General features: G+C 43.8%; 2 protein-coding genes across 3 annotated transcripts in view; both read right to left on the reverse strand.

The window, feature by feature from the left end:
- PPIL2 (peptidylprolyl isomerase like 2) overlaps positions 1-8,438 on the reverse strand; it is a 34,172-nt gene extending 25,734 nt beyond the window's left edge. The window contains exons 1-5 of the mRNA XM_087942440.1: positions 8,297-8,438; positions 6,413-6,462; positions 6,128-6,173; positions 5,872-5,934; positions 4,322-4,373 (exon numbers count right to left, since the gene is read on the reverse strand). Coding sequence (XP_087798566.1) covers positions 4,322-4,373; positions 5,872-5,934; positions 6,128-6,173; positions 6,413-6,462; positions 8,297-8,328 — 243 coding nt within the window. The 5' untranslated portion in view covers positions 8,329-8,438. The remainder of the gene's footprint in view (positions 1-4,321; positions 4,374-5,871; positions 5,935-6,127; positions 6,174-6,412; positions 6,463-8,296) is intronic.
- A 1,743-nt stretch (positions 8,439-10,181) lies between these two features.
- The window catches only part of HIRA (histone cell cycle regulator), a 33,284-nt gene continuing 25,965 nt past the window's right edge, over positions 10,182-17,500 (reverse strand). For both annotated transcript variants that reach the window (XM_087942437.1, XM_087942435.1), the window contains 7 exons: positions 16,841-17,002; positions 16,652-16,710; positions 14,920-15,025; positions 14,194-14,316; positions 13,205-13,368; positions 12,250-12,338; positions 10,182-11,159 (listed from right to left, as the gene is read on the reverse strand). In XM_087942437.1, the coding sequence (XP_087798563.1) occupies positions 11,043-11,159; positions 12,250-12,338; positions 13,205-13,368; positions 14,194-14,316; positions 14,920-15,025; positions 16,652-16,710; positions 16,841-17,002 (820 nt within the window). In that variant the 3' untranslated portion in view covers positions 10,182-11,042. The remainder of the gene's footprint in view (positions 11,160-12,249; positions 12,339-13,204; positions 13,369-14,193; positions 14,317-14,919; positions 15,026-16,651; positions 16,711-16,840; positions 17,003-17,500) is intronic.

The following is a 17,500-nucleotide window of genomic DNA, read 5'->3' on the forward strand; positions in this document are numbered from 1 at the left end:
ATTATTATTATTATTAACACGCTCTGATGCTAAGGAGTTCTACTCCCCCTCCCCACCTGAAAAGAAATCTCTTCCAAATGCAAAACACAAGCAGAGGAGAGGAGAGTTCAATTTCAGTTTCACAGCACCAAGCAGCTTTAGTACAGAACAGTTGAGCTAAGCCACACCCAGGCTCCTTGCTGTCTCCTTCTTGCTCACACAACAAATACTGCTTCAGTTTCCAAACAGCCCTCAACTCTCTCACAGACAGGACACTAGCCAGATGAATACCGATGGATGCTGGTAGGTAGAGACAGATTCCCACCCCCCCTTATTTTCCACCCCAAAAACTAAGTCCGATCACAGTTTCATACCGAAGCACGGGTATCCAACCAGTTATTCTATTTTAGCAAATGGAGAATGAACTACCGTAGCAGGGGCAATTTTGGGAGGAGAATGAGCCAAAGGCCACACAGGAGCATGAAGCAGCAGAAGGATCGGTTAGATCCACTCCGAAGAGATTCAGACAGGTCGTTTTTGCAAGTGCCAGAGATGAGGGCTGGAATTAACAGAACAACAAGGTTGGGAAAGGGACCTTGGAGGTCCTTTAATCCAGGGATCACCAACCGTTTGAACTTCAGTTACCACCAAACTCATAATTTTAAATCCCGCGGACCAGAGACCCTGGGAAAATCCCCCCAAAAGTCCCCACCCTGTTTTCCTACCGATCAATTCTCAGGGGGGGAGAGAGAGAGAGAGAGGGACAGAGAGAGACAGAGACAGAGAGAAACAGAGAGAAAGAGAGAGACAGAGAGAGAGAGACTTTTGGCTTCATGCAAGGAAAGCAGCAGAAGCACCAAAAGTCTTTCTTTCTCTCCCCCAAACTCCGCCAGAAATGAGTCTTTGTGAGACTTGTCACGCCGGCGCAGCCTCTTGGACCAGGAGGCCTTGCAGGGTCCCAAAGACTCATTTCTGGCGGAGTTTGGGGGAGAGAAAGAAAGACTTTTACTACTTTCCTTGCATGCAGCCAAAAGCAGAAGAAAAAAGCAGTCTGGTGGCCAGGTAAGGTTCGTGGGATGAGTGTGGCAAGTTCCTCCCTCCGCCCTGTCCCCTCACTACCTTCTGTTGTTCACAATGCAAGCAACGCAAGCCTTGTGTTCCCGCACAGCCTGGATTAATTACTTTGGGGGTGACATTTCTCTGCGGACCACCAAAATTTTCTCACGGACCACCAGTAGTCCCCGGCCCACTGCTTGGAGACCACTGCTCTAGTCCAGCGGTCCCACAACCGGGCTGCAGCCTGTTCAAAACTGGGCTGCGGGAAAAATGAGCAAGTGCGTGCGCGAAACTCTGGAGTAGAGCTTCACGCACGAACACAAAGCGCCTCCCGCTCGCACAAGCACTCACCACTCAGACACGAAGCTCCATTTTGCGTGAGTGGAGCTTCATGCGCACTGTGCATCGCTCACCCAAATGAAGCTGTTCGCAGGTGCATGCACCTGCCACTCACACGCCCGCCCTCTGCGCCGGGCCACCAAGTTGGAAAGGTTGGGGACCCCTAGTTTAAACCATGGTTACCCATTTTCCGCGACCGGAAAGATTTTGCAGAAATTGGAGGATGTGTGTCTGGAGTCGAGTTTTTCCAAAATCCGTTTTGGAAAAAAAAAAGACCCCCACAGGGTAGCTAAAAAAAAACTAAAAAAAAAAAAACATTTGCTGACAAAACTAGAGTTCCTTCAGGCTTTTGAAAGTTTCAAACTGGGGGTTGTGCATTTGGCACGTGGCTGGCTGAGCTGAAAGGTTGGATTTGCACTAACAATCGCACAGGTCCTTTATAACCAAATCCCCACTCTGACAAACAGCTGACAGACGCACAACTAATTTACTAGGAAGAAGCGTCTAGATTGTAGGCGTCTGAGGTTTTTAAACTTCTATTTGCTGAAAAGGCAGTATGTTCCTTTTATGCGATGTCCAGCTGAAAGAAGGGAGGCCAGGGGCCGAGGCCACACTCATTTCTGGCGGAGTTTGGGGGGAGAGAAAGAAAGACTTCTGCAGCTTCTGCTGCTTTCCTTGCATGAAGCCAAAAGTCTCTCTTTCTCTCTCTCCCTCTCCCCCTGAGAACGGAGCTGGAGACGGTAACCTGCGATCCCAAATAAAGAATGATCGATTGGTAAGAAAACGGGGTTGGGAATTTTTCTGCAGGCTTTTTGGGGGATTTTCCCAGGGTCTCTGGTCTGCGGGATTTAAAAGAATGAATTTGGTGGTCCCTGAGGTCCAAAAGGTTGGCAACCCCTGGTATAGTGCAACTTTCATGCAATATCAGGGGTTTTCATTTCAATGTATAGAATATGAATGCGTTTGTGTTTATTTTCATAGTCATAATGCACACTGAAGATGGTATTTAATTTCGTCGTATGAGGTGCAATGACAATAAACTAAACTAAACTAAACAGAAGAGGTAAACGGGTGACCTGCCCTGGAATGGATTTGCTGCACATTTAAAGATCTGGCCAAGCTTTTCAGGCCAAACGATCCGACTGCCCCCTTGTGTTTCAAGAAAACAACAACAACCCATGTGTTCTACAATCACAGATCCAGGTTTTGTAACTTTTTATGTGGCTAATACTGTCAGGCCTGCCAAGTTCGGGTTGGTGCCTCACAGGCACTCTGCCATCAAAATCGAGAAGCGAGAGGGAGCATAGATAGGCAACAAAGATTTTTGTGTATGTGAATGGGAAATAAGGGGAATGACAGGTGAGGAAGACCAGAGAAGCTTGGGACCAATTTGTACCAGCATCCAAGGCCAGGATTCCTGAGAAAGACACTGGATTACTCCCAAATTTAAATTTCTGGATGTTACCATAAAAGAGGACCTGACCTGAGGTGCCCACATTGAAGCCCTGGTCAAAAGGGCCTAAGAGAGATTATACTACCTGAGGCTTCTCAGGAAACAACTGAATGAAAAACTGCTGGGGACCTTCTACCGCTGCACCATAGAGGGTATCTTAACTTACTGTGTGAGGTTTGCCAATTGCACAGTGGCAGATAGGAAAGCGCTCCAGAGGGATCATGGGTTGTCCTCTCCCCTCTTTGGAAGAGCTTTATAGCTCCCGCTGCCTTAAGAAAGTTCAGAACATCCTCAAAGATCCATCTCATCCTGGGAACCCTTTTTTTTGAACTATTACCATCTGGCAGACGGTACAGGATAATAAAAACAAGAACAGGCTGAAAAACAGCTTCTATCTCCCAGGGCAGTAACTCTTTTGAATTCTACCGTATAGTGCAATATTAATACAATATCAAGGGTTTTCAATTCAATGTATCCAATGTGAAGGATGTGTGTTTATGTTTTATTTTCATGGTCATGATGTGCACTGAAGATGGTATTTAATTTCGTTGTACAAGATGCAATGACAATAAACTAAATTAAACATATCAGCATTCTCAAAACACTTTGGTGAGTTCCGACTGGCTGAAGATGGTCACGAGGGGAGGGCTGGGATGAGTTCTGTATCTTTTGAGTGAGGGAAACCGAAAGCTTGCCAAGCTTTACTGCCACCAACATCTCTTAGTAAAAGAACTTTTTGCTTCAACCAAGTGGAGTCAAGGGTCTTTCTTTCCTCAGCGGGGCAGGTCTGACAAACACGGTTTTACTATGAAACACAGAACGCTGCTCTAAAAACCTTGCAGACCCCATTGAAGTATTTAAGGTTATCAACAATTTTCCTGCAAATCATCCAAGACCATGAGAGCACACACACAAATCTGTGGTTTCCCCCCCACCCACTTTTCATTAGAAGAACAACAACAAACGGAGTGAGGGAATAAGTCTCTAAAACTGAACAGGCCTTGCCTCTCATTATCGTCCCATGAGCCATAATTTCTTGAATCAATGGTGTAAGAAAGAGAGCAGACTTTAATACAGAGAGCACTTGCGTATCTACCGTTTTATAAGACAAGAGAGATGGCTTTAAAGGAAGCTTTCAGCAGCTGTGAGATAAACACCAACTTAATCCCGAAAGAGAGGAAGAAGCGAGGAAGAAACTCAACTTTGATTTTCTTTAGTATAAGGAGGAAAAGGGAAGACTTCTGTCAAGCTTTCAAAATTCTGTAATTATACTCTGCCATAATAGAATTCCAGTAGATCTCATGGTGTCTATTTCCTGATTTGGCTTATCCTAAAGAACTGACATATTCGGGACTTTTTTTTTCTTCTTGTTACTTTACACGTATCCAAAATGGGGTTTTCCACCTGCTTTTCAAGCTCTCATTTTTGGAGATTTTCATATCTGTAGTTTGAGGCTGGAATGGATCCCACATTTTAAAACCCAACAATACTTACCTCCCCTGTGCTTGGATTGGTTCCATACTTCTTTATCCACGGAACAATATTCCTAAAACAAGACAGATGCAGAGTCAGAAAAGGACATTGGTTTCTACATTGAAGTACATTTTGGGTAAAAGAAAACAACAACAAAAAATAAAATTCAAAGGGCAAAATTGAGGGACCACTAGGTGTTGGGTGTTTTTTTCTGGACAGTTTTCTACCTTTCTGTTCTATCCACACACTTCAATCTCTGTGAAATTTCCAGATTTTGTTTCAGTATGGATTTCGTATGACGGATTTTTTGTTACCGTCTTGGTCAGTAGCACGCCATATTTCAGTTTTTATTTCCACTTTTTTATCCACATATATAATCAGGCCAAATGCTCACTTAAAGGGTTCCAATCCTAATACAGGTAGTCCTTGACTTACACAACAGTTCGTTTAGCGACACTCAACGTTACAACGGCACTGAAAAAAGTGACTTATGACCGTTTTTCACACTTACAACCGTTGCAGAATCCCCATGGTCAAGTCATCCAAATTTGGATGCTTAACAACTGACTCGTATTTATGACGGTTGCAGTGTCCTGAGGTCATGTGATCCCCTTTTTGTGACCTTCTTATAAGCAAAGTCAATGGGGAAGCCAGATTCACTTAACAATTGTGGCAAGAAAAGTCATAAAATGGAGCAAAATTCACTTAGCAACAGAAACGTTGGGCTCAATTTCTTGCCCTGTTTAACTGGGCCACAGCATCCCAGAGAGATACTGGGAAGAAACTGCCAGCAGAGGCTGCCATTAGTGTATCCAAACTAGCCCATCAAACAACTTATGTAGAGAGAACGAGATTCTAATAAAGGAGAATATGGGTGGCTGAGGATTGACATGAGGGGCCCTTGGTGCTTTCGGAGGTTCCATGACCCAAACTAGGTGACATCATCAGTGCTAGTAAGGAGTGCAGTTTGGTATCAGTTTATATTCTAATGGCTTGCCTATCAGTGTGACAAGGGACAGGGAATGCACTCCTTACTAGCACTGATGATGTTACTGATGATGTCTGCAAGAAATTAGGAAGCTCAGAGATGGATTGGATTGGATTAGATTAGGTAGACAGGTAGGTAGGTGGATAGGTAGATACATAGGTAGGTAGATAGGTAGGTAGATAAGTAGGTAGGTAGACAAATAGGTAGATAAGTAGACAGAGGTAGACAGAGGTAGACAGATAGGTAGATAGACAGATAGGTAAATAAGTAGACAGATAGGTAGATAAGTAGGTAGGTAGATAAGTAGGTAGGTAGGTAGATAAGTAGGTGGGTAGATAGATAGGTAGATAAGTAGGTAGGTAGATAGATAGGTAGACAAATAGGTAGATAAGTAGACAGAGGTAGACAGATAGGTAGGTAGACAGATAGGTAGATAAGTAGGTAGGTAGATAAGTAGGTAGGTAGACAGATAGATAGGCAGGCAGATAGGTAGACAAATAGGTAGGTAGACAGGTAGGTAGAGGGAGGGAGAGGGAGGGGGGGAGGGGGGAATGTAAGAGAAACTGGAATAAAGAAAACTTACAGCAAGTCAAAAATGGTCCCATCTGGTGTGCAAACTGGATATTCAAAGGGTTGCAAAGATAAGCTAGGATTGAGAAAAAAGGATTCCATTTCAGTATAAGAAAAGCAGAGCGAACCTATCTGGCATAACATTAAGCCAACACACAAAGATGAATGACCAAACCCATCCATATAAACTGATTCCAACTATTAAAAGTATGAAGGAAAGAAGTAACATTTTATGATATTTGTTACTCTGTGGTTTCTTTCAAACTTACCTACAGTGATCAAAAGGGAGGCGCCGGAAGTTGGACTGTGGAATTTCTATTCAAAGGAAAGAAAAAATATACATGTCTCACACATTCACATATTCATCTTTGCATGAATACCCTATAAATACATTGTAATTAAGTGACTTTGGCCAATCTCCCTTTTAGTTCAGCCTATCTTACAACTAGGATAACAGGAGGCAGATCCTGGTTTGAATGCCCTGGGGAAGGGGGACCCAAAATATAAATTAGACATGCAAATGAGACAAAAATTCAACAAGTCTAGTCACATACCAACTTTCTTTCCGCCATAAAAATGGGTATATTCTGTACATGTTATGTACCTGAAAGAGAAAGAGACAATTAGACGAATATGTACCTTGACTTATGTAGCTAGAAGGAAGGCTAATTGAAGCTAATTGAAGCACTGGGTCCTAATTACAGACTCTTGTGTCCTTCCTGACATGCTGGGGCAGTGTTTCTCAAACTTGGCTACTAAGATGTGCGCCCTTCAACTCTAGTTGAAATTGACCTCTTGAGTTGAACTTTAGATTTCTTAAAATTTCCAAAGCTGAGAAACTCTGTTAGACTTAAGCACATTCCCTACAGTGGTTCCTTTTGCATCCAATGGATGGAGCCAGATTAGAATATACCCTACCTGGTCTGTAAACCAACAGGTGGCAACAGGTGGCAAGAATTCTGTTTTTTTTCCACTGCCATCTAATGGTCCTCTCTAATATTGCACACCCAAATGTGATGGGTGTGGGAATGGTCTACCTCAACAGGGCATTCTACACCTCTTGCACTATGGCATACTACGCTAACCAAGTTAGACTGCCATAATTAGTGGTATTGGGTACTGCAGGTACCATCATGTCTGTGGTGTGTGCATGCAAGCACGTGAAGAAAGGGTGGAAAACTGGAGCCAAATCACTATGTAACACAGGGGAGTGATGGGAAATATACCATAACAGTCATGCTTTGAGGAGAATCAACCTATTATCCATTCATCCACTCACCCACCCATCTATCTTCTTATTCTATCATATCTATATCATATATATCTCTATCATATCTATCTTCCTACCTTCTCATATCTATATCTGTCTGTCTGTCACATTTGTTTATCACATTTACCTACCTATCAATCGTATCTATTTGTCTATCTGTCCCATTGTGCTACATTTACCTAACTATCTATTGCATTTATATAGCTGCTCATGAAACAGCGATTCTGGGTGGGGTACACAATAAAACAATCCAAACAGATAAAAATGAAAATACAACCAAAATGAGCTAAAAAGCTCAAAGAACAAAATCCATATATACAAACACACAAGAGAGCGACTTCCTGTTAACCAACAGATAACCATCTACCAGGGTCCACTCCCTCAGGGGATCTCTATAAACTGAATGTTTTATATATTCTCTCTCTCTCTCTCCTGTGTACATGTGCATGTATATGTTATGTATAAACACATACATATACACACACAATACATTCTATAACTATCTATATCTGCCTGTCATACGTATCTACATATTTATGTATCTATCTCTTTCTATCTTATCATTTATCAATCCCTATTTCAGTGTATATCTCTATCTTATACCTATTTCAGTTTATCTTTTTCTATCATTTATCAATTCAGTTTATCTCTATACCTATTTCAGTTTATCATTTATCTATACCTATTTCAGTTTATATCTCTATCTTATACCTATTTCAGTTTATCTTTTTCTATCATTTATCAATTTCAGTTTATCTCTATACCTATTTCAGTTTATCTATCATTTATCAATCCCTATTTCAGTTTATCTCTATCTATACCTATTTCAGTTTATCTATCTTTCTATCATTTATCAATACTTATTTCAGTTTATCTGTTTCTACTATCTGTCTGTCTATCACTATTTCAGTTTCTCTACCTACCTACCTACCTAATCTATCACAGTGAATAGTTCCTTGGCTTCCCACCTCGCCTTCAGCCTTGCCAGGACAGTCTAAAGCCAAAAAGAGCCGGTGCCCGGACTGAAACCCCCTCCAGCAACCCTTTTCCTCCCCTTAACAACGTCCCTGCCAGGTAGGCTGGGCACAAATGCCAACCTTCACCGCCACACCGACTTCCGGAGAGCTTCCAAGGCGCCCCACCGCCCCTTCAGTTCTTCTTCGCTTACATTTTGTCCTTCTGGTGCTGCCTTTTCCCCATGGCGGCGGCGGTGGCGAGTCTCCCTTCCTCCGCTCCGCAATCCCCCGGCGATTAAAGCCAAACGCTGCCCGAAAAAACTCCACTTCCGGGAAAAGGCACTCCGCGGCTCTATTTCCGGTTTAGCGCGGTACAGCGCGCAAAACAGTCCCCCCACTGGGGAAACAGGAAGCTGCTACTAAAGGTTCCGCTTCTTCTTGTTGTTTTGGTATATGTGTTTTTTTATTTATAAACATTTTGAATACAGTGTATTGTCGGGGCATATCATTTACAGAAGAGCAAAGAAAGAACAAACAGGGATATTAACACATATAGTAATAGGTATAGGTTCTGCTTCTTCTTCTTTTATTACTTAAGGACAGAGACTGACAACCTTGGCAACTTTGAGATGTATGGGCTCCAACTCGCAGAATTGCCAAACCAGCATGGACTTTTTAAAAAAAATCTCCTGTAATAAAGGTGGATATTTCTTCAGCTGGCTGGTGAAACTAATCAAGGAGAGAAGCAACCTGGAATTAAGGAGAAACTCCCTAACAGGGATGACAATCAACCAGTGGAACGGCTTGCCACCAGAAGTTGTGGGTGCTCCAACACTGGAGGTTTTTAAGAAGAGACTGGACAGCCATTTGTCTGGTATGGCATAGGGTCTGCTGCTTGAGCAGGGGGTTGGACTGGAAGACCTCCAAGGTCCCTTTCAGCTCTATTCTGATTGAAGGACTCTAAGCTAAATTGAGGTTAAGGCATCTGCCCAACCACTTCATTATTGTTGCCAAAAATAATGTAGACATGCATAAATTCATAAGCTTAACTGAGAGTAGCTTGCTGTTCCTACTTTGTTCTACGCTCATTCTATAGGAAGAAAGGGAAGCAATGCCACTCTTTAAAAAAAGCATTTTTATTTTTTTCCAGTAATAAATATGGATCTCTCTTCAGTTCACCTCCGAGATTCAGCTGTAAAACCAGTACATAGAAGATGACTGATAGAATGCTTCTCAGAATTTTCTCCAATTTTGACTTTACTCTCTTATCAGCTTTTCCTAGTCTGGATGGGCGACAATAAATATCACGAAGCAATCTAAATGCACCCACCTACACTCATGGAGAATTTTATAAGCCAACACAGCGTATGTTACTTGTCCTGTTTTAGAAGATCTAGTCATGATGAACTCTCCATCCAACATCATTTAACTCTGTTGCATTTCCATCCTTGAAACAATTCAACATATATCGTGAATTCCATGGCTGAGTGAGGACTCTGTTCTGAATCTCCCCAGTCTTAAACTGGACTATAATATACTAAATTTTTAATATCTTTCCTTGGAATGTGTAGATAAGCTTTTAAAAAAAGATGTGTCTGTCCCATTCTTCTTCCCATCTGTCAAATCTGACCCATCTCCCTAAAACAACATTATGTGGCTTTTTAGAAGAATCCCTCCTAACAAACTAGGTTGAAAATCCTGTCTGGAAATCCCCAACTAGTATTCCTTGGAAATGATTAAAAAAAGACACATTTATTACAGGACAGAATATACAGTTGCAAATGGTGGTGGGGTCTTAAAACCAGCAAGATTATACAGTACATGTAACATTCTGGAGACCATTGGACATGTAACATCAGGAAAGCTGTTTACATGAGTGTTGCTTCATTATGTCATGTGTGATTCATTGTTGTAATCTGTTATTATCTTCCTTGCTTAGTAAACTGCTTTGGACTGGTGCTACACAAAGACCCATGGCTCAAAATAAATAAAACCGACTATTCGAACGCCGAGTTCAAGATTCGTTTTTACAGGTGGAGGCCTGTACAGTTTAACGCTACCACAAGCAGCACAAAGAGATTCACGTATGTTCTGAAATCAATGCAATGTTCATTTATTAATTGTACTTACAAAAAAAAAATGCCTTCCCTCCCCAAACCCCTTCCGTTTTTAGCTATCCCTTCCCATTTTGCCAATACCTTTTACAAATAGTTAAAAAAAAGAGAGAGAGACATTTATTTTGGTACAATTGTTCAGCAACGTAGCTGTCATAATGAATGAAGTTACGTTTTGATACAAGAGGACTTTTGGGTGGAGGGAGAGGGAAAGGGTGGGGGACGGGGGAATTATTGGCCAAATAAAATTCTCATATTACAAGTTAGCAAATTCTAGTATAAAAATAGTCCATGGTGATCCAACAGCCTCTCGTTTCGAATTGTTATCCACAATTTCAAGAGTTTGTGGGCTGCATAACTCTGCAGGAGTTTCACGATTTGGGGCGGCTCCACTTTTGTCTCCCCAATACGTAAATCCTCAGTAAAGAACCCCGAAATGAGGGCTTTGTATGACATTCAGTTGAGCTTCTTGTAATGTGCTTTTCAAAGGATATTCAAAAGGCTCACACACAAAAAAAGTGTCTCTTTGATATCTGGTTCATCAGATCTGGAATACAACAGTCCCTTCTCTTTGAAGACCATTCTCGTGCCCTGACAGCTACAAGCTGTGATGCTCAACTTCCAGGAAAGAGCAGCAGAAGCACACATCCTTTTGCTTCCCCAAATGTTCACACTTCCCTCTTGTGATCTTCTTTTAAAAACGGCAACATTTTAGCTTGTTAAAAGAGCCCCCCGATGTGGTTCCTGCCCCGCGTCTTTTTCCAGGAGTGTTAGCTTCTGCCAACGGACCCTCTGCTTCTTCTTCCCTGCTCTCCTATAGGCTGGAGAAAGATCTCAGAGGAGGCTATTTGTCTTTCAAAATGTCCAGCTGCTCCTGGTATTCCGTAAAAAGTCGCTGGAAACGAAGGTTCTGCCCGATGACAGGCAACAGTTCCTTGAGCAGGTCCCGTTTCCTTAAGCCCTGCATGAAACAAACACACAAACACACACAAATAAGCATGTCACTGTTGTGGCACTGTTGAGCTGGCAGCAGACTTAGACAGTGAGGAGGTTGGAGAAGAACGTGGGCCAGTCCTGGAGTCTGGGGAAGGCTCTGACCAGTGCTCTGTGTTGGAGGCAGAGATGGGGCCAGGGCCATCTGGGAGTCGGAGATCAGTGGGGCAGAAGAACAGCTGGAGCCTGTTCCCAATGTGCACATGCACAGAGCTGCCAGAAGAAGGGAACAGCTAAGGAACAAGGGTCGACTTGGGAGTAAAGCTAACAAAGAGGGGTTTGTTGGGACGAAGAGTCTGCTTCGTGATTTTGTCAAGCCTGGGTCAGTATAGTCATGGAAATCAAAGTCAGAGAAGCAGGGTGGACACTGCGCTGAGCTGTTCCCTGTTGCTTGTCTGCATGGAAACACCCCATTTCTATAGAAAGAGACTCGGGAAGAAAGCTTCTACAGTACTTTCCAAAACGAAAAATCTGTTCCCAAGACACTGTACGACAGAGGTAGTCCTTGACTTACAACAGTTCGTTTGAGTGACCATTCGAAGTTACAACGGCACTGAAAAACGTGGGACGTAGGACCGTTTTTCACATTGATGACCCATGGTCACCCGATCAAAATTAAGATGCTTGGCAACTGACTCCTATTTGTGACGGCCGCAGCATCCCTGGGGCCACGTGGTCCCCTTTTGCGACCTTCTGACAAGCGAAGTCAACGGGGAGAGAGGGAAGCCAGGTTCATTTAAGAGCTCAGGTACTAACTTAATGGCCGCCGTGACTAAAACAAACTGTGGCAAGGAATGTCGCAAAATAGGACAAAATCCATTCAACAAAAAATGTCTCCGTCGGCAACAGAAAATTAGGGCTGAATTGTGGTCGTAAGTCGAGGACTATTTGTATGTCACATGTTCCATTCTGTGTGACTAGAAAAGTGAGCAAGATGGAGGGAGGCGGTCAGGCTGATGCAACTGAGTTAGGGAGGGAGGGAAATACAATTTTTATGTGTCTCCTCCCCTCATCCCCCCCCCCCAAAAAAAAGAAGAAGAAGAAGAAGCAACACTTACCACGACAGTTGATTCCCACTGACTTCCAGAGGAAGAGTGGACAGGACCTAACAGATCCTTGCATAATTCCCTCAAGCGATATTCAAAGCCTGAGGAAGACAGTAAAGAAGAAGACTCACAAAGGAGGAAATACTCTGCCCAACTAATTTAGAGACAATAGGTGCCTGGGGTGTAATCCCCAAAACGTCTGGAGCACCATTTGAATATCATCGGCATTGACAAAAATCCCAGTCGGTCAATTGCAAAAGGCAGCCTTTGCTTGGAACAGCTGACATCCTGCAATGAGACCTTTGAGACAATCAAACCGAAACGTCGGCCTATCCTAAGTCCTCGGGGAGGACTCAACAGGTGGGTAAAACTGTCCAATCCAGGCCAGACATCTGGCTGATTGTGCAATGAAAGCATAATCGTAAGAATCCCCAAAGATCTGGAACACCATCGGCATTGACAAGAATGTCGGTTAATTACAAAAGGCTGCTTGACTTGGAACAGCTGACAGCCTGCAGTGATACCTCTAATCCCCTCAAACAACATTTGCCTATCCCAAGTCCTTAGGAAGGACTCAAAAGTTGGACAAAAACACCAAATCCAGTCTAAACATCTGGATGACTGGGCGACCAACCATAATGCTAGCATTGACAATGTCTCCATCGGTCAATTGCAGAAGGCAACTTTGCTTGGAACAGCTGACATCCTGCGATGATATCTTTGATATTATTAAAAAAACATCTGCTTATCCCAGGTCCTTAGACTCGATACTTAGAACAAAATGCAGACTGAACATCTCTGTATAGACAACCATAATAAGAATCCTAAAACAATTAGAGCACAACCGGAACACTACTGGCATTGACCATATTCCCATTGGTCAATTGCAAAAGGCAGCTTTGCTCAGAACGGCTGACCTCCTGCAACGAGACTTTTAACGCTATCGACCAAGCGCATGATTCCTTACCTTCCTTAACCAGGTACCGTGCATAAATAAGCAGCCAGTGACGATATTCATGACTAGACTGTAAAGCCAAGGCAGAGGCCACCTGACTCTCCAGGTACGCTGTGGTGGTTTCTTGCTGCACCAAATGAGGCATGGAGAACAATTTGGCTGCCTGCCGCCCAGAGCTGTGGGAAAAGAACAAAGGGGAGGCAGTTTTTAGGAGTTGAGAATGGAAGGAAGTGCAGGAGATGATCAGGCTGAGCCCGAGGGAGGAGGTCAAACACGTTATAAGTCCCTGTGCACCCACGAGAGATCTAAGACCAGCCCACCTTCAATGCCTTTCTTATCTCCCGCTCATTTCCCTTGACTGTTAGTTGGCCAGATTCTTGTCTAGGGCTTAAGCTTGCAATAAATCTGTTTAAAGGCAGTCCTGGACTTACAAACACAATTCAACAAAGGATTTCTGCTGCTAAGTAAAACCTTTGTTACGTGACTTTTGCCACATTGTACGACTTTTTCTTGCCACTGTTGTTAAGTGAATCATAGCAACTGTGAAGCTAGTAACACGGTTGTTAAGTGAGCCTGGCCTCCCCATTTATTTTTCTCGTCAGAAGGTCGCAAAGGGGGGAATCCCATGTCCTCAGGACACTGCAACTGTCATAAATAGGAGTCAGTTGCCAAGCATTTGAATTTGGATCATGTTATCAAGGGGGATGCTGCAATGGTCATAAGTGTGAAAAAACGCTCCTTTTTTTCCAGAGCCGTTGTAACTCTGAATAGTCACTAAATGAACGATTTTGAGTAGAGGTGCCTGAATCTTCTGATTTTCCTGGCTCTTGACAGGAAGGTAAGGAGGAGCTTTTGGGGGAAATCCACAGAGTTCCAACAGAGGCTGCATTCAGAGCTCAAAGCAGGGGTTCCCCAAGACTTTTGGGGGCCAAGAGCCTGTGCTGTCCTGGGGGCCAGAGGGCTAAGGACAGAGAGATAGAATGAGACAGACAAAGCCATACTTAGACATTCGTCCTTGAATGATGGCTAAAGGTCCTGAACACAGCATGGCCTCCTGCGATGGTAGACTGCTCCTGAAGTCTGCACACTGGGCCAACGTTTCCTGCTTGTCAGAGACGAGGTTCCTGGAAAGGCAGAACAGGGTACAGTTAACCCAAGTGAGGGAAGAGACAGGCCGCCTCGCAAAATTAAAACACGTGCAAGTTGGAAGCTTAACCTGTTTCATTTCCCATCCAGCCAAATGGATGAACCTCAAAGCTCAGCCCCCTGCTTAAAACAACAGGCTGGTTAACTGCAAAAACAGATTCCCAGTTTTTATTTTAAACTGTATTCTTCTAATTGACAGCAAGCCCAAGGAACTGTAGGACAAAGGGTGGCAGAACGGGAGGGCGGAGTCAAGAGCGGCATCAGCCTAGAATCCCAACATAGCCACAATTGGTTTAAAGTCCAAACTCCCCTTGAATTTCGGTCAACCCTTATCTAATTCCGAGCTGGTGCTGACCATGAGTTGAGCATAAGACACGAGTAGCAATAAAATCAAGTTTAATTGGAAGCTCACGGGTTGACCTGGTCTGTTGTGCAGGACAGGAATGGAGCCAAATAAAATGGCATCTTATTTGCCATAGGAACTTTAAAGAGTTTGTCCCGGAAACGTTAATGGAAGATCGATCCTGCTTAGCTCTTTAAAGAATCACCTCCCCCTGCACCCTTCCACCTTGGGGGCTCACCAGGAAGATAGAGAAGGATTAAAGCAATATGCTCTTCCGTCCGACATATTCATCACAGGGATGCCATGCTGAGTCAGCAAGATTTGAGAGACAGTGGTTTCACTTCCTGCGAAGGTCAAACATATCCATCAGTTTTCTTGGCAGCAGAAACATGGGGCGGGTCTTGTAGGGCTGACGGGCAGAGGACAGGTGTTCCAGCAACCCCTCCACTCAAACCAATAACTCCGAGACAGGCATCTTCCCAAAAATTCTTTTTATTTGGATAGTAAACTGGCACATCTGAAACTTCCGGGCTTCCTTGCAATAAGTAAAAACTACAAAATCCATCCCATGCACCCCTCATCACATCACATGGCCCAATCGCCATCTGTCCCATCTTGAGACGTCCTCTCACCCAGGTGCAGAAATAACATGACCTTGACTTAGAAAAAGAATGCTATTAGGTCTAACTACATACACTCCGAGAAATTCCCCCCTCCCCCTTTCCCAGGCTCAAAATGTGGCAGCGTGGGAGCATCTGGTCTCAATCATGGCTTCCAAAGCTGTCCTTGACTCACAATTGTTCATTTTAGTGACCATATGAAGTTACAGTGGCACTGAAAAAGGCAACCTACATGCAGTCCTCGTACTTACTTCGTGATTACCACTTGCCACCATTCCAGCTGATGTCTGACTCCACGGGCGAAGCCAGATTTGCTTAATGACTATATTCTTCGCTGAACAATCACAGTGACTAGAATTTCTGCTGCCCAGGAAGAGGTGTGTAAGGAAGCCAGGCCAATTTTATGACCTTTTGGGCCATGATGGTTAAGCAAATTGCTCCAGTTGTTAAATGAGCCATGCAGTTGTTAAGCGTATCACATCGCTCTAGGGACACGCAACTGTTGTAAACAACGCAGGCTGGTTGCCAAGCACCCCAAATTTGATCACATGATCATGGAGATGCTTCTGGCAACAGCCCTAAGTCTCTTCGTGCATTATCTTTAGCGAAGCGTGCAAACCAGCGTCTGTCTGCATTTCCTGCGTCGGAAGAGGAGAACACATCTCTCTCCTTCTCTCCGGGGCCACTTTTGACCGAGGCACGATTGAGAACGTTTTAACAAGCTGCATCCTTGTTTGGTTTGGTGGCAGCAGAGCGCCTGATAGAAAGTCCCTACAGAGAGTGGTGAGGACAGTGGAGAAGATCATAGGAAGCTCACTTCCTGTCATTCAGGATACTGCTTATAAGCGCTATGTACTTAGAGCTCAAAGTATTGTCAGAGACCCCACCCACCCACTTCACGGTCTGTTTCTGTTGCTCCCCTGTGGGAGGAGGTTTCAAAGTATCTATAGCAGGACTACCAGATTCTGGAACAGCTTTGTTCCCTAGGCCATCCATCTGGTAAACTCGCAAGATTCGTTTTTCTTGCCATGTACATGTATACATCCGAACTAGACTGTGAGGCTTCTCCATGTCATATACATGTGGGTATGTGGGTATATGCATAATGGTTATCCTTTAATGAATGCTAATTGGTATACATTTAAAGTGACAAAAAAGTTTTTATTCTATTCTATTTTACTCTGTTCTGTTCTGTGGGTTCTGTTCTGTTCTAAGTGCAAGGACCAGTCCTAAGTCATTTTTTTTTTGGCACTTTGAAATCTTCGAAGAGTTGCTAAACGAATGAATGTAAGTCCAGGACAAACTTTAAAGTGAATTTTGAGGGCCCTAGGTGGATTTGAATGTCATTACCTGCTAAAATGGTTTGTAGGGACTCATCTTTCACCACCACTGACTGCTTCCGCACGTTCCTAAAAGGGGAAAAGTTGTGGAAAGGGTTAAAAAAGGGGTAACTCAAGTTCCACGCGACACGCGTCTTTGCAAAGGAAGATGTGAAAATATGATCTGGAGGAGGGAGAGAGAGAGAAGTTCGGTGCTTACCAAACAGAGAGGGTTGCAGCAGTTGTGAGAGCCATGATGTAAAACCCTGTACAGTGTAACGTGGAGATGGGGGAATGGAGAACGATGGGAGGGAGAAGGCGACGGCCAGACGCCGAAAACACGGAGAGGGTCCGCTTTTCACAGGCCACGCTCACCACTTCGCTGGAGGGGAGGAAAGCACAAAGAGAAATAGACATTTTGGTACTTAGGACTAGTGGCGAAGGGTCACGGGCGATGGTGAATTACGTATGCCAGAGTTGGCTTGCTGTCAGGGTTCCGGCGATCGCCCTAATTAAATCATGAGCCTCAAGCCAAGCTTCAAGAAGAACTCAAAAGATTTATCAAGAGCAACATGCCGGCATTAACCTAAATGAAACCAACACTGGCATATGTAGTTCACTATCGCCTGTGGGCCCTGTTTCCCCCGCTCCCGTTGGATGTGTCATCAATCACATTCTCCAATGAAGAATTTTCAAGGCCAGATAACCTGGCTACAATCTTTTTAAGATAATGGTGGAATGTACTTCTGGTTTTACTGCCCTACTGCTCCTCCAGATTCCCCTGGCAACTCGAAAGCAGCCATAGGAATGTTTTACGAGTTGACATCAGGCTAGAAAGAGGGAGACGTGAGTTCCAGTTCCCCCTTAGGCGTAAAAGCCA

The sequence above is a fragment of the Notechis scutatus genome, chromosome 13, assembly GCF_049901735.1.
Source record: "Notechis scutatus isolate UNSWTSFEM ecotype Mainland chromosome 13, rNotScu1.2, whole genome shotgun sequence".
Lineage (NCBI taxonomy): Eukaryota > Metazoa > Chordata > Lepidosauria > Squamata > Elapidae > Notechis > Notechis scutatus.